Source organism: Camarhynchus parvulus, chromosome Z, assembly GCF_901933205.1.
Source record: "Camarhynchus parvulus chromosome Z, STF_HiC, whole genome shotgun sequence".
Lineage (NCBI taxonomy): Eukaryota > Metazoa > Chordata > Aves > Passeriformes > Thraupidae > Camarhynchus > Camarhynchus parvulus.
The window spans coordinates 30,192,412-30,208,816 of record NC_044601.1 but is presented as its reverse complement, the minus strand read 5'-3'; the positions used below and the strand labels follow the sequence as shown (position 1 = coordinate 30,208,816).

At 41.5% G+C, this 16,405-nt stretch overlaps 1 protein-coding gene across 1 annotated transcript; it reads left to right on the top strand.

Annotated features, from left to right (window-relative positions):
- The first annotated feature begins 1,184 nt into the window (after positions 1 to 1,184).
- Positions 1,185 to 7,920, top strand: THAP1 (THAP domain containing 1). The gene is made up of 3 exons (XM_030968651.1): positions 1,185 to 1,439; positions 1,767 to 1,962; positions 5,922 to 7,920. The coding sequence occupies exons 1-3, from the start codon at positions 1,369 to 1,371 to the stop codon at positions 6,387 to 6,389; spliced, it is 735 nt and encodes a 244-aa protein (XP_030824511.1). The 5' UTR covers positions 1,185 to 1,368; the 3' UTR covers positions 6,390 to 7,920.
- The last annotated feature ends 8,485 nt before the right edge of the window (positions 7,921 to 16,405 follow it).

Sequence of the window (16,405 nt, the reverse complement as noted above, 5' to 3'; positions counted from 1 at the left end):
GGAAGTATTGCTGAAGCTGCTGTACAGGCTTTTCTGTCACATTCTTGGGCAAGCAAATGGCAGTGACTGGTACCTTCCATCAGCTGGGCAAAGAGAGCTGTCTAGGCAGAGAAGCCACAGCCTCCAAGCTAAGGCAAATAAACCTTCTTTTCTTTCCCTCACAAAGCAAGTGCAGAGGGGGAAAGTAGGCTGAGGAGAAAATTATGATCTGTGTGGGGTCAGAGAAAAAGCCATGGAGGCTTACTTGGGTCTGGGGTCATTGTCAATGAATTTCTAGATATAATGTTACACTTGACTGGGGTGACCCTAAAGGTGGGTTAATTTGTCATTCCTATACAACAACTGTCACTTACGTAGGACTGTTTTAGTTGTTGATCAAATGCAGAGTTCAAAAGTGAGCCCACAGAATGGGAACATGTCGAAACTGCTCGAAATAAACTTATTTGTAACAACAAATCGATTTGTTGAGAGATCTATTTACTGTTTGCTGATGTACCTGCAAACTACGTTTAGGTGAGTGACACAGAGTTGTTTTACACGTTCTTAATGCAACTGTGTGTTATGGCAATGTGGTCTTCCTGTTGTTTTCTTTTGCCTTTCCCCCGCTCTTCATTTATTTTTAATTTTTTTATTTTTCTTCCCGAAAAAACTCAGAACCTCCCGCGGGGCTCACAGCGCCAGCTTCTTCCTGTCCCTGTGACAGCCGCGTTGCGCACACCCGTCCGTCCGACCACAGCCCTGCCTGCCGGCTCGGACAACCATCCTGGGCCAGGACTTCGGGCATGGCGCGGCCGGAGAAGGCCCTGACGGGCTCCCCTCGGTGAAGGAAGGACCATAGCGCTGGTCCGGGGTCGGAAGCGCTGCCCAGCTGTGGGTGCGGACCTTGGGCAGCGTTGCCCAGCTGCGGGTGCGGGGTGTGGAGGGGAGCGGCGCTGCTCAGTTGCGGGTGCGGGGTGTGGGCGGCTCTGCCCAGCTGCGGGCGCGGGGGTGTGGGCGGTGCTGCCCAGCTGCGGTTGCGGTGTGGGCGGAGCACGGCCCCGAAAAGGGGGCGGAGCGGGGGAAAGGAGGCGGCAGGATTGGCGAGGCTGCTGAACAAGGCCCCGCCCCCACCCTGCGCGCCGACGCGCCCAATGGGCGGAGCGCGGTGCGCGCCGCTACCGCGAGAGGTTCCGTTGAAGCTGGCGCCGCCATCTTGGAGTTGGGAGAGGCCGCGCGTCCCGCTCCTGTCCCTCTCCGGAGGGCCACGGGCACGGGGGGGTGCCGCGGGAGGTGGGGGAAGCATGGGCGCCCGGCGCTGAGTTCGCAGCGTCCCGCCGGCTCATCCGTCCTCACGAAGGCCGCGCCGCGGCGGGCGTGGGGTTGGGCGGGATGGTGCAGTCCTGTTCCGCCTACCGCTGCCGGAACCGATACGACAAAGAGAAGCCCATCTCCTTCCACAAGTGAGCGCGCGCGGGCGCCGGGGCGGGGTCGCGCCGGGGGGCGGGGCCAACGCGGGACCGCGCGCGAGGATCGCGGGGAGTCGCGAGGGAAGGGAGCGCGTGGGCGGGCGAGTGCCGACGGACGGACAGACAGACAGAGGGACCTATCTGTTCGCCCGCCCCTCCCGGCGTGTCCTTGCGGGAAGCCGAGGGACGGAACCCTCTGAGCCGCCTGTTGCAGAGCGAGAGCGGGCTGAAACCTCATCCCACCCCCCGATGGGGGGCAGGAAGGTTGTGGCTCCGGTTATAAAGCTTTCCGGAAAAGCTGAAAGTGCCTCTTGGTTGCAGGTTCCCTCTTACAAGACCCGATCTTTGCAAGAAATGGGAAGCTGCTGTTAAGAGGAAAAACTTCAAGCCGACCAAGTACAGCAGCATTTGCTCAGAACACTTTACCCCCGATTGCTTTAAGAGGGAATGCAATAACAAGCTCCTAAAAGAGAATGCTGTGCCCACAATTTTCTGTTACACTGAACCCGGTGAAAAGGTAAACCCAAAGCACCCATGGCTGCAGGTGCCAGAACGTGTCGTGCATGTCCCTGGTTGCAGAGTGGCAGGGCAGCGAGCAGGGAGAGGATGCTGGCTGGGAAGGATGAAGGCCGGCAGGATGCTGAGCCAGTATCGCTGGGGTGACCAGGAGGACTGTGGTGACTGAAAATACCTCCAACAGCTGTGCTTGTTTTCTCTGAGGCTTTGGTGCACAAAGTGTTGTACAGGCAGGCACTGGCCTTCACCTGCTCATGTGTCCATTTAATTCAGCATCCATGAGCTGATTAAATGGAATGGCAACAAAGTAAGAAGGTATTACCCTGTAGTTAAACTGTTCCACAGCAATTCCTGCATATTCAGAGTCTGAATGAGCCTTCATTAATGCTTGCAAATGGCACTTACTCTCTTCCCATGGCTGATGGCTACTGCTAGCGTTGAAAATGCGGTGGATGTTAACTGTGAAACTTGACTGGCCTCTTTAAGAGAGCTCTGCGCTTTGGCTTTGCAAAGTTAAAATGAGCGGCAGAACCTTACCTGTACCTACTCTCTGTCTGTCCTGAGAGCACCTCTGTCTTGCCTTAACATTGTTTTCAAAAGGCGTACTGGTCCCTGACTTCTGATGATAGAGTCTTCTGAGTGAGGTATTCCCTTCACTGTGCCACTAGAACAATTTACTGTGAGATGCAAGTTACTTATGAGTTCTTACTTCTTGATGTAATAACTTCAAGACAAGAATGCAAAAGATTGATTTTAAACTCCTTTAAAGGATATAAAATATTTGATCTCTTACTGCTCTGCCACAGGGAAAGTAGCAAAGGAGACAGAGGTAGCTAGAGTGGGTCTGGAGCAAAAGACTTAAATGGGATGAAGTGCACAGAATAAAACTCAGATTTTTCTTGTTCAATTTTTCTCTTTATATACAATATTGGAGTGCTGCAGAAATAAAAACGCTACACATTTGAAAAATGAAAAGTGGCTAATAACACAGAAGAGAATATAAACAGAATGCAAACAAGGAGACAGACAAGTTACAGGGAAATATGGCTGTGTTTTTTGTTTGATTACACTTCCTTTCTTATCTGTGAAATACACATTTTCTTTGTTGTGTGTAAAATACTTGCAAATTTTTTTACAGTCTGAAAGCTGAATGGGTGTATAGGGTAGTCTGCAAAAGTACTGTTGGTGCAGCAGGATTAGTAGTGAGCCACGTTCCCAATTTCGCTGTCATACTTGGATCTACAAAAACACAGAAGAGTGAGTGCCTTTTAATTCTGAAGGATTCAGTTCTATTTTTATTTGTTCCATGGCACTTTTGAATAAACTGCCACATATCTTCAAGTAACAATGTAATAAAAAGAATAATTGTGGTTGTTTTGGAGTTGAATCCACGTGGATTTTGAAATACAGGTTTTTATCTTTCACACTATGTAATTTGGTATACTTTTTCTTTACTTATGTCTTAGAAGAAGTATTTGTTGACTAAAAGAAATAATTTGAAGTCATTGATGATGTCACAGAGATACCAAAGATCTGTTCTCTGTGATATGTTGTGACAATAATAATTTGTATACAGAGGTAGCATATGCTCTATAGCTTCAAATAGAAGTGTCTGTGAATTCAGCAGTCCAGCAGTGATCTGATTTTGCTTTTGTTTCTAGCAAGAATGAGTTTCTTTTTGCTAGCTCTACCTTTGCCTTGTAGGGTTTTTTTAGTAGAAAAATTTGATAGTGACAGCTGATAGGGTCAAGCTCTTTAGAATATTGATGTGTGAATTAGGTATGCTAACAGCAGCACTTTTTTATAAATGAGAAATAAGACTGGTAGTTGGCTGATTTTGTACTTTCATGTGATCAGTTATATTTGAGTGCATATTAAACTTCCCTTTAATGCCAATCATCACTTTTCTTCAATACCAATCACCAAACTGCCTTTTCAGTTACTGTCTGCCAAGTGCTGTAGTTTGTACGGGGGACAGGTAGACACCCACACATCTATCTTGCTTGTATGTTAAGTCAGTGAAGTTAATGGTATGACCTTCAGATCTGATGAGCTTGATATTTTGATGGTGAGGACTGTTGGCTGTTCTTAAAATCAATGGCTGTTCTTAAAACCAGTGTTTTCCCAGTCCTTATGCTTTTCTTTATAGTAATAGTGTTGCCAACAGGTGGGTAGGTAGAAAATTTTTTCTGTGCCTTTTTTCTGAGAATGTTTTAAGCTTTCTTTTCAATAGGCAATATGCAAGCTCTTTGGTTTCAACAGTGCTTTTTCAATCAATGTGTGCACAGAAGCATTTCTGAATTATACTGGATTCTTCTGGGGAAGAAAAAAATCTGATTCTCTGCTCTGGCCTATACTCAAATGTATCTGTGTTGTCCTGACCTGTACAAGTGGACCTATCAAGAGCAATGTCACAAAACCTGCAGTTTTATCTGCAAAAAAAACCTGCAGTGGAGTTGAGCCAATTGATATTTTGCTGGTGCCAAAAGGGAGAACTGTGCTTCTCCCCTGTCCATTCCGTCTGCCAGCTATGTAGTCCTGTTTCTTAACATGACCTGGCAGTGTGAGCTTACAGCCCAGAGAGCCAAACGTGTCCTAGGCTGCATGCACAGCAGCGTGGGCAGCAGGGGAGGGAGGGGATTCTGCCCCTCTGCTCTGCTCTGGAGAGAGCCCACCTGGAACCCTGCATCCAGCTCTGGGGTCCCAGCACAGGGAGGACATGGAACTACTGGAGTGAATCTAGAGGAGGCCAGGAAGATGACCGGTGGGATGGAGCACCCATCTTAGCGACACAGGCTGAAAAAGTTGGGGATGTTCAGCCTGGAGAAGAGAAAGTGGTGTGGAGACCTCAGCAACTTTCCAGAATCTAAAGGAGGCCTACAAGAAGGCTGGAAAGGGACCTTTTTATAAGGGCAGGTAGTGACAGGCCAAGAGGGTATGGCCTTAAGCTGCAGGAGGGCACGTTTAGATAAGATGTTAGGTAAAAATTCTCCACTGTGAGGGTGGTGAGGCACTGGAACAGGTTGCCCAGAGAAGCTGTGAATGCCCTATCCCCAGAAGTGTTCAGGGTTGGATGGGTAATGTGGTCCAGTGAAAGGTGTCCCTGCCCATGGCAGAGGGGTGTTGACACTGGATGATCTTTAGGGCCCTGTTCAACCTAAGCCATTCTATAAATGTATGATTCTCACTTTTTCCCCATATCAAGGCAGGTGTATGTCATACCTTTTGTTGCATTGCTTTGACATTTAATAATGGACAGAAAATATATGCAGTGGTAGTTGGAGATCAAATAGCTTTCTGTCATATTATATTTGAGCAAAAAGTAAATACCAAGGATGCGAAGGCTGCTTTGCTGTTGAAGAGCTGTTTATTTTGGTTCATGATGTCTCTTTTAACCAAACCCTTACGCTGCAGCCCAAAACCTGTTAGAGTCCCTCCCAGTTGTTGAGAAGACTGGTTTTACTGTGTCTATCTCTCTGCTGTGTCAGCCTGCTCAGTAGTTAGCCCTTATTCTACAGAAGGCAGAAGATTGTCTGCTTCTGATGTGTTTTTGATTAGATTAGCTGGTAGGTTCAATTATGTAGTGGTATGATGCAGCAGAAAGGAGGAGGGACAAAGGGGGATGGGATGGCAGCAATGAGTTGTTAAGTCATCTGAAGTCCATTCTATGGAACTGTAGTCTGTGTTCTTGCTTCTTAGATAATTCAAAAAACCTATTTAGACATAAGGGCTTGAGTTTCAAAGAGCCCTTAAAATGAAGCTGGTTAAAAATATGTCCAGTTGAGAAGCCAGACAGAGCAGGCCCAGAAACGTTTGCCAGTTTTGAAAATTGTCTCTTTGAAATTTATTTTATTTGCTTAAATCTTGGTTATTTAGGTTATTCTGGGGCTGTAATAAGGGCGTTGTGTTGTAAACAATGTTAAGCATGAAAATGTACATTTTTTGTCTTGTTCTTTCTAGTCTGAAGAATTTGCAGAGCAACCAGAAGATCCACTGCCCCCTCCTCCATTGCCACCGCTACCACCACCTCCACCACCACCACCACCACCAGCAGCTCCAGTACTACCACAATCTCCATCAACTCCTTCTTTTCATTTGTCTCAAATAGATGCCAGATTTGTAGATCCCAGTATTGGATTATTGATGCCCCCTCTCCAGACCCCCAGCAATCTTGCTGTTTTTTGCGATCATAACTACACCGTCGAGGATACAGTCCATCAGCGGAAAAGAATTCAACAGCTGGAGGAACAGGTTGAAAAACTGCGGAAGAAGCTCAAGACAGCGCAACAGCGGTGCCGGCGTCAGGAAAGACAAATTGAGAAACTAAGAGAGATTGTTCAGTTTCAGAAAGAAAAAGACATATTGGCAGGAAAAGGCTATGTGATTCTGCCTAATGACTATTTTGAAGTCGTAGAAGTACCTGCCTAGGAGTGATGAACATAGTTTTCACTTTGGTAGGCCAAGAAATTTAGTTTAAAAACTAAATTCTTTCTAATTCTGTAAGTCTTTCCAGAATTCTAAACAGTAATTTAGCAGTCATACAAATAAGATAATATTTTTTCTTCATTGTCATTTCAGTTTGATATACTTTTAATATATTGAAGATGCAAGTATCTCAGAATTAGAATATGCAATGAATTTACAAAATATTAATTGCTTCCAGAAGGAAAGGATACAAGATTGAAGACACATAGAAATTTACTTTTTTTACAATGTCTGTCTCATGCTTACAGGGGCTGGGATCTGAATCTGGGTGAGAGTGAAGTTTAGGTGGTTGTACACCTAGTGCTTTGTCAAGACTTCTAATGTTGGCTTTGGTAATCCCCAGTAGGTAATTTTCACTGATTTTAGAAAGAACAGAATTAGGTCAGCTAACATCTGCAAGTGCTGCAGAAAGATAGCTAAGATGCACATTTCAGTCTGGGAAAACTTCCAACTTCAGTTTGCTATGCATTTGAAGAACTGGAAAAAGTAATTCCTGGATCCCTTTGGGTGAGGTATGTAAATGAACCTCTTCTTTTGGAGTAACTGTTCACCACACGAGTGTTTTGAGGGCAATGAGGAGAATTCATTAGCATAGCTAACAAGACCTGTAGAAGCAGCTTTTGTTTTGAGGGCACTTAAAAATAATCCTGAAGTGCAGGGCTGAACTGAACACGTATGTTACTATTGGCAGGATGATTAAGACAATGTATTGTTTACAGTGACTGCTTGCAAAAGGACACTGGTAATATAAGTCCCAGTATGTTGTAGAGTCATCTTCCCATTAACACTGTAGCTGGTAGAGTGTTGTCCTTGGTTTTGAAATTAACTCACATGTCAACATGTGTAGCTTCAGGAAATGAAGTAAGTTTGTTCTTCATCCAGGGAGTCAGACTTTTATGGCTTTGCAGTATACAGTGGTTTTATTTCGTTTTTTTCACTCCTCAAAGGGCATCCACCAAAGGGCAGATAGGGAACTAGACTCTGGAGTTGCTTGGTGCTAGACTGGTTTATAATATCTCAAATGCTGCTGCCTCTTCTTCAGCCTTATTAAGACTCTTTCTAGTAGATTTAGCGTGACAAAGTAGTGCAGCAGTTTGCACTTTCTTTCTAAAAATTTATTTGGTCAACAAACTCATTGAAAACGAGAGAAAATGGCTAACCCTAATGCAGGCTTCACAGCTGAAATTCCTGGATGTACAAGACATGAGGAAATTTGCTTTTCTCAGTCTGTGTCAAACTTGTGTGTGGTGTGGGTTCTAACTCTGATGTTAAACAAGCCTTGTTCATGATGGCTTTAAAAGCTTCCCTTAATATCCTGTTAGCATGACATTTTGAAATATTTCAAACCAGTCTTGATACTTCTGACCTCACTCATGCCATGTGTTTATTTTCCCTACCATTTCATACACTTAAAATGAACAAAAATGCCAATGCTTCCTTTTGTGTACATTTATTATACCTAATTAAAAATTTGAAAAGCAAATTATGTGTTAGATTTTTAATTACTCTCTCTTCTCTTTTCCCAGGATTTTGCCAAAATTGTCTTGACATTTTAAATTTTTATTTTCTACTAGTTTCCTTGTTTAGAGGTTGGGTTCCCAAGCCTTGCTGCTGTTACACTTAGTGTTTAAAATTGGTAAAATTCAAAAGTGACAAGGAAAAGACGTTTAAAAAACTGTTGCTATGCTGTTGGCATGTGTGCCAGATAGCAGATTGTGTCTGTTTTCTCTGCAGAAAACCCTCTCTTCTTACTCTGCAGGAATTTCAAGTGTGACTTCCTGAAGCACAGTGCATTATTGCAATACCACACCTCCTGCCACCCGGCTCTGCACCCCAACACTTGGTTGTGTATTCCCACCAGCACCCTTCTTATGTCCTCCAGTTCTCTGGAGGTGACTGAGGTGCTGGCTGCACCCTTCTGTGGGGCACTTTCAGTTCACTAAAGCAGCAGGTTTGGCTTGTAGTGGAGGGGCAGCAGAGTGCCAACAGTACCACACCTGATACAAGTTAAAGACAGGGCCAAAAGCAGGGCATGAAGAGCAATAAATCCTTTCCTCTGGGTGCAATGAGCATTATGTCAGCTTCTTCTGAAAATACATAGGTAGCTTCCTACTCTGAATGTTCAGCAGCATTTCCTTCCACCTGGGCCATGCTTCCCTATTTCCTGCCCACCTTATGCTCTGGCTGCTGTGTTTGTTGGGCCCTTCCTTTGGGTGTTTTAACTTCATAACCCTTCAGGGAAGCAGCCAAACAAAACTAAGTCTGCAAGTTAAATTTTAGGTACAGTGGTAGATGGCTGATACATGGTTGGTGTGTGGAGTCCTTTTGTCTTTAAGCTGTTTGCATTGGTGAAGTTGATTTAACAGCTGACTCATAAATGTTTCTTCTATTGAGGGGGTTGATTATTCCTTGTCTGGACAGTTTCAGAAGTAATATGCTGAAGAGGGGACTGCTGCTCAGTTGTCTTCCTTTCCTCTTAGCAGATGATACTACTAAGAAGAGATGCAGCCTATTGTGATAACAGGCTTGAATTTCTCCTGCAGCAGCTATTCTTTTTCCTTGCCAAAAAATAAAGTCATATTAACTCCTGATGTAGTCATGTCTGGGCTAAGTGTGGACTTTAGTAGATATATGAGGGCTCTCAGTACCACAGATCTCTGAAGTGGGGAGAAAAGACTGGTACAGAATCAACTGATTATCTTTTAGCAATTGACTATTTATGCACTGCACCCTGTCCCTCAGTCTTTCACAATCTCTCTTCTGCAGCAGCAGTATAGAAAGAGAAGATGAAGGCTGTCTGCTACTGGTGACACTAGGAAAATAATTCTAGCTAATAAGCACAATATGTTCCATTAGCATGTGTTAAAATTTCCTCTCCTTTTGGGATCTGGTACATCCACGCAATCATCTGTTAAAGAGGTCTGCAACAGTTACTGTTTGCCTTGGCCACAACTGGTACCTACATTAGCACCAATTTCGTAAACACCTCTGAAAAGATGTGATTGGGAGTGAAAAAGCAGAGGTTGTAATTGTAGAATGGCATGTGGTTGTTCAAGTGTACGTGAAGTAGCTGACATTTGTTTAAATGCACTTCACTGAAGTCTGTTTTACAAACGGAATAATTCAAGCAAGTTAGAAAATAGCAAAATTGGCAAAAAATTTCCATCATTAAATTATAGAAATATTTATTTTGAAATGGGCAGATGCTTCAATAGATAGGAATTGGAGTCACTTCTAAACAGAAGTTGTATTGCTGAGTAGCAATTGTATTGAAAGAAAACTGGTGGGAAGAGAAGTGAAGAATATGAGATAAAGAGGAGAGAGTTTGCAGAAGTCAGTTACATCTAAAACCAATAACATGCTTATTAAAATACAGCTACTACAGAGCAGTGAAGGAGTACCCTACATTTTGACTCAATGTCACTTCGCTTACCTCTCCCTGTTGCCCCAGTTCCCCTTTTGCTGCAGCAGGGTATCTGATCTATGTGCAATGTTTGCTTTTTTTCTTCTTGCACGTCTGCAAAGTATTAGATTTCCCTGTCTAACTGGGACTTTTCAAGCACAAGAGGTACGTTTTATGGGGGAAGAAATTAATAGCTAAATACTTGAATCACTTTTTATGCTGAGGGAGTTCTTTGTCACCACTCTGTTTCCTCCTGCGTTTCCAGTTACCATCTTGTCTATGTTGTCACTGGTGTGGTCTTAAAAACTATGGCAGCAAATTAAGGAAATCAACATGTCCAAGAAATCATCTGTCTTGCTGACATTTTGTTTTCCTTCAGCTCTGTTAGGATTTAAGGCCTTGGGTCCTGTGTGAATCGTGAAGAAGTTCTCTTGCAGCTGAAGAAAGTGCAAAGCAAATCCCACTCTGAATGTAGGAAGAAGGAAAGGAAGATAGTTAATTGGGTAAAACAAAAACCTTAACAGTTTCTGAATGCTTTCCAAGGGACTCCTCCTGTTATTTGCTTTTCTGGATCCAGGCAGTTATTTCTAGTTGTTCTTTTGCCTTCTTGCTTTCTCTCTTTCATGAGGTCTGTTTTAGGTTTTAGTCTGCAGCTTTATCTGTTTCCTGACAGCTTACACCTTCATCAGGTGGCTTTGGCAGGGTGGAATGGGGTGAGCTATAGTCTAATTTTAACCATCAAAACACAATCTGCTGAAGCATGTTGATTGCAAGTTCAGGTATGTAACTCCTGCTGTTTTAAGCACAGCAGTTTATTTACCATACTCTGCCACAATAATGATTTGTTTATAAATGAGAAAGAAAAACAAGATATGTGACTCAAAAATATTACAGCAATTGCTCTTAGAGATTTCCCTTTGCACTTGTTGAATGCAAATTTTATCTTTATATAGAGATCTTTGATAGAACTGCAGCATTTTATTGCACAAAATTGGCAGAAGACCTTACAGTGTTATATAGGCTGAAAGATATTAAGTGGGCAAAAAAATTTGTTGCAAAGTTGCTTTTTAATCCACTATGACTCTCTTGAAACAGTTGCCAAATAAAGTAATCTTACATATTCCTAAATTAAAGAAAGCATTTAAATCAGTTACTGAGAAGGAAAGGTTCAAGTACCTCTCTTGAGAATAGTTAGATTACACTGCCATAATTAAATTATTAATTAAGTTTGTCCACAGTCTTGCCACTATTAGTTCATTTAACATTGAGTATCGGCTTTTTGTTGTGCAAAATTAGCCATTGATAATCCATAATAGATGCTTCCTCCTATTGTAAAGGAGGCAAATAGATTGTAGAGCCTGGACTCACATATCTGGGAACTTTTGAAAAGTGATTGTCCTCTGCCTGTGAATTGGTTCCAAGTGTCTTTTAGTTAGGGATGAGTATGGAGAATGCTATCAGACCAGTCATTGGACTGTTTGTTTGTTTAGTTTGATTTTTGCTGTTGTGGTGGTGGTGGTGGTGCTGGGGGTGGTGGTTTTTTCTTTGTTGTGTTTTGTTTTGTTTGTTGGTTTGGTTTGGTTTGGTTTGGTTTGGTTTGATTTTTTTAAAATTCATGGATAACTTGAGGAAATCAGGCAGGCTTCCCACTTCCTTTCAGGTTTCATTAAAGATGCAGAGTCTGAGGCTGTACTCATCATCTGTAAAAGAACCAATGCTCCAGTATTTGAGGCCATGAAAGATGTGTGACTTTCTACTGGAAGCTCTTCAATTCAATGACCTGGGAAAGGTAATCCAGAAAAAGGAAGAGATCTTGCCTCCAGTAATTGTGTCTTCTTTTGTGTTAGGCTCATTTAGTAGCCTGCAGCCATCGTCCAATACTGTCTAACCAAGTTCTTATAGATATATCCAGGACTTTGATGTAGCAGAATGTTACAGCATTTTACTGGAATTGAAGCACAATCACAATATAGCAGCGGCAATATCAGTGGAATCACAATTCAAATATACTGTTCAAATTCCCATTACTGGTCTCTAAATGCTTGGTGTCGTGACACTGTGTCCTCACAGTTACTGGGAAGAAATATGCAGGTTACACTCAGCTCAGGCCAGTTACTGTTTTCCAAGCTGACTTTTTGAGTTATCTATTTTCTCTACTTTATATTGGGCTGAGTCACATAAACACTACCCTCCCACGTTGGCCTGGTTAGCTCAGGAAAACATTACTGTCAACTAATTTCAGGGAAAGGTGTTTACTGGATCTTAGGACTGAATGATGCTGCTGTATTCCTAAAGCAAAATTTTCTATCCAGTCCTTCTTGCGCTGAGATAATTTCATCTTACTTTATGACAATTCATTGTTTTCCTTACATTCTTGCTTCAGCACATCATTCCTCCATTGCAGGGGTCAGTCACCCATTCTCATACTTTTACAGAATCTCACACATGTATTTTGCAGAAAAAGTTGGGTTTTTTTTTTTGTTTTCAGAAAGGAAGACATTTTCAGGGGTGATACTTTTACTATATTAAGAGGAAAGCTTAAGAAATCCCTAGACTTCCACCTGTACTTACAGGTTTGTGATAATAACCAAGCTACTCACTCTGAAAGAAGGAAGCTTTGGATGTCTACTTTTACAGCTCAGTCCAAATTTCTTGCCCTTTTTTGGTGTGGTTTTTTTTTTTTTCTTCTTCTTTATTTTGCATTGATAGGATCAGACCTTTCATTCATCACTTCAGTGATGCTGATGCTGTCAGGTCCAGAACAATACTGCCTGCACATAAAGAAAATCTAAAGGAAGAGTTATTCCCAAACTGGTTGTGAACCAGCAAGGTGGAGTCTTACAACTCTCACAGGAGGTCGTGTGAGCTCAGGCTACAGAAGATGGCCTTACTGATAAATGTTTCATTCTAACTATTTTTTTAAGCTTGATCATGCAGGCTTGTCTCATAGGTGTCCTGAGCTGATATAATGTTTTATCAAATGATTTTGTGGTGGTGGTTTTAATCTGAGGAACTCTAGGAGTTACTGTCAGAAGAATATTTGTGGTATTGTGTTGAGTGACTGAGAAAGAATTTATTTAACAATAACCTCAAATCCTGTTGTATTATATACTTTCAGTTCTTAATTTTTTTCCTTTCTAAGTTCAGACAGGAAAATATTTTTACTAGTGTTCTTTTTTTTGCATGACAAGGGACTGAAATTGCTCAGAGTTTATTTATGTGTTCAGCATGGTGAGGAACTGGGCAGGTTCTTTAGTATGGATAATACAACATGAAAATCTCTTGGCTGTGTATAATAGGAAGCATCTATTCCAAGTGAATGCTCATGTAGCTGTTTCATCTTAAAGAAGTCAGCTTGTTTGGAAATGATCTGTGTCAAACATAGGTATCCATAAACTACAGTTATAGGATCAGTGGAGTTACCTTTCTTTGACACTATCATCAGCTGACAAACTCAAGAATTTCTCATGGTAAATCTTCCTATAACTGAAAAAAACTGTAAATACATATGTAATAAATTTTACACTTAAATGTTCAAGCAAGCTTAACCTAATAGTATCACTATGTTGATAACCAACTTTCCATCAATATTGATATTTACCTCTTGACCTGTCTACTAAGGTTGCTAGAACTTGGATTTTTTGATTCATATAATAGCCACCAGGTTATTGACATGTATATGACTTCAGTGATAAGATCCAATGAAATTAAATAAATATCTGCAAATGGTGCTTTCTTGTGTTGTTCACAGTGCTGCCTGGATTCCTATACCAAATAAAAGCCTAACATCCTTCAACACCTTTTACTCCTTCAGACAGAAGAAATCAAAAGTTTACACAAACAGAAGATGGCATTGTCCTTGCTTGTTTTCCACAGTAGGATTGCCATAAAATCTTGCTGCCTGGTAAATCCATCTCTGTGATGAGATATGAGTATAGAAGTAAGACTATTCTCCCTGCTAGAAATCTTTTATAATATCGAACAGTATATAATTTTCTCTGTTCTTTTGACTGTATAATTTTGACTGTTCCTTGTGTGCCTCATCTTGCTCATCTACAGCATCGCTCTTCTCTCTTAACAAAAATTTTTTTTCTACTATTACAATCAGAATTTAAACGTCTGTGTTTTCCAACACTTTTCTGATCTTTTGTGCATGATGAGACACTGACCCACTCAGTTACAGAGCTTGTCAGCAATTGAACAGGGAATTGAATTCAGAAGGTGAGGCAGTAACCTCTTCTTATGGACTGGTAACTTTTTGCTGATTTATACTATAAAATTACCACAGAAATGAAAATGGAAAAGGCTGTTGGAAACAGCATTGGAATGAAAAGCATGTCTCTGAAGACTGCTTCGGGTTAATGGATGAGTTTGGCCTGAGGAAAGAGGATGCTTGCTTAATATTTTAATGGATTTCACTCTGTGCTTTCAAGCTGAGTTTTGCTTTTATTCTGCTTGCCTCTTGATTCATATATATAAGAGAGATAAAAGTGAGCTTAGCAATTCCCAAGGGATGGGAGGGTTTTCTGAGCAATGTCCTCAACACTGATGTAGCTTTCCCCCTCCACCTCTCAAAAAAAAATCAACTGTAAAAGACCTGCTAGTGCTGAAATGTTAAAAGCCTAACTGAACATTTTGGGCAAAGCTTTGCTGAAACCATAATTTCTTCTTTGAATTTCTGAAAATGGTGTTCTATCATTAGGAAGTCCACCATGGACTTTTCTCAGCTTTGTGTGGAAGAGAGTTTCTGTGGCAGCCTCATTGTCTCAGACAGGACTAAGCAGCATTGTTCTTTTGGAACAAAGTCATGAAGTCATATGTAGCTTCAGCTGCCAAGTGCTTGCTCATGATGTCACAATGGGAGATGAGCTCACAGTAGTGTGGCAGTCTCTACTGTTGCTGTCAGATCACAGTAAGGTAAAATCCAGTTACAATGATACATGGTTATTTACCTGACCGAGTAAGGTGCCTGATAGCATTCCTATGCAAATAGTCATCCCCATTACCCATAGAGGAATTAAACTCTGAATTAAACGCTGCAGTCTTTTTATTTCTCCTTCTGATTTCACTTATTATCATGTTGTTTGCACCTGATGTTAATGCATCAAGCTCTCTGGGCTTACTGAAAGCCTCAAAAAATTACAAACCATGTGAAACCAGGTGTATTAGCTGACTTGCATTGAAAATGAATGTGAAGAGTTTCCCCCATGCAGAGATGCAAGGATGATAATGTGGAGAAGAAGAACAGCAGCCCAGTTTGGTCTGAGGCAGTTAAAAGGTGGTTTTCAGCCTTTGGGAAGTTTAGTGGAGATGGCATTTGTTCTGTTAGCTCTATCAGGACCAGGCCAAGTTGTCTCCTGGCACTCTACCCTGTCATCTTGCTAGGGACTGGCCCTACACTTACCAACCTTCTGTTGGAGAACTGGACATCTTCCCAGCCCATTTCTCCTGCACCATGGGAGTAGTCTGCAAAGCATTTTGGCTGTTATCCCCTATGTTTCACTTCCTCCTAATATATACAAATTGTCAGACTCTGCTCCCAGTTCAGGGAGTTATTCCAACCCAACATCAGTTTACTAACAGGTGAAGTTACCTAAATACCTTTAGGTTAATTCTTCTGACTAGACACAGGGAGGTCATTAAAAGTTAGAGGAAATGGGATATTCTGATGTGATAGAAAAGGCAAAACTAGTTTTTGCATGTTTTATAAGTAATATCAATTATGCTTTCTAGTGAGGTGAATATGTAAATATTTGGTTTTGTATTCAGCTTCTCTGTCTTGTAAGAAGCAAAACAAATGACAGATGTAAAAGATGTCATCCAGTAGAGACAGCGATTTAAGTATCAAAATCTTCCAGTTTGCTGTTTCATAATTTTAAAATTTGATGAACTTACACTGTTTTAAGATATATGCACGGGTTATACCACAAAATTATATCAAATAATTACAAAACCACTATTAGCAAATAATTACAGGACATTCTACTACCTAACATTACTTCCACATCACTTTTGTTATGATTATATATTGCCCAAAGGTTAATTTTTGCAAATTATATGAAAAGCATAGTCTGACTTCATTCAGAAACTGAATGAAGCATCTGGTGAAAGCATCTGGTATGCTATGCTGTGTTTACACTTATGTTTAACATCAATTGTTTCCATGGTTCCAGGCTAGTTGATATTACTGAGAACTGTTCTATTGAGGCTATAGGCTATCATGCGTGCATGCCAAACGCCTTTATTTCTTCTACACTTAGTACTCTCAGGCATGAAGTCTGATGGGGTTTTGTTTGTACATATTCATGAGCATGACATAGCAAGCAAATATCTAGAGGTAGACAACATGGAATTTTAAGCATATAGGTAGACATTCAAGAGGACTATAATGCTTCATATAATAAGTTATTATAGATAGAATATTCTGGAAGTTATGTGAAAGTTGGTTTCTAGGTCTACATTTAAGTGTACTATCTTTGTTTATGAATCAGTAAATAGAAGCCCAAAACATCACTGGTGTTCAAAATGATGGTCCTGCATATAGTGTCTTTGGTTC

Excerpts from the sequence above, each read along its gene's own strand:
- THAP1 (XM_030968651.1), top strand. The coding sequence starts at position 1,369 with ATGGTGCAGTCCTGTTCCGCCTACCGCTGCCGGAACCGATACGACAAA. Across the intron at positions 1,440-1,766 it reads AAGCCCATCTCCTTCCACAA|GTTCCCTCTTACAAGACCCG; the intron begins GTGAGCGCGCGC and ends TCTTGGTTGCAG. Across the intron at positions 1,963-5,921 it reads ACACTGAACCCGGTGAAAAG|TCTGAAGAATTTGCAGAGCA; the intron begins GTAAACCCAAAG and ends TGTTCTTTCTAG.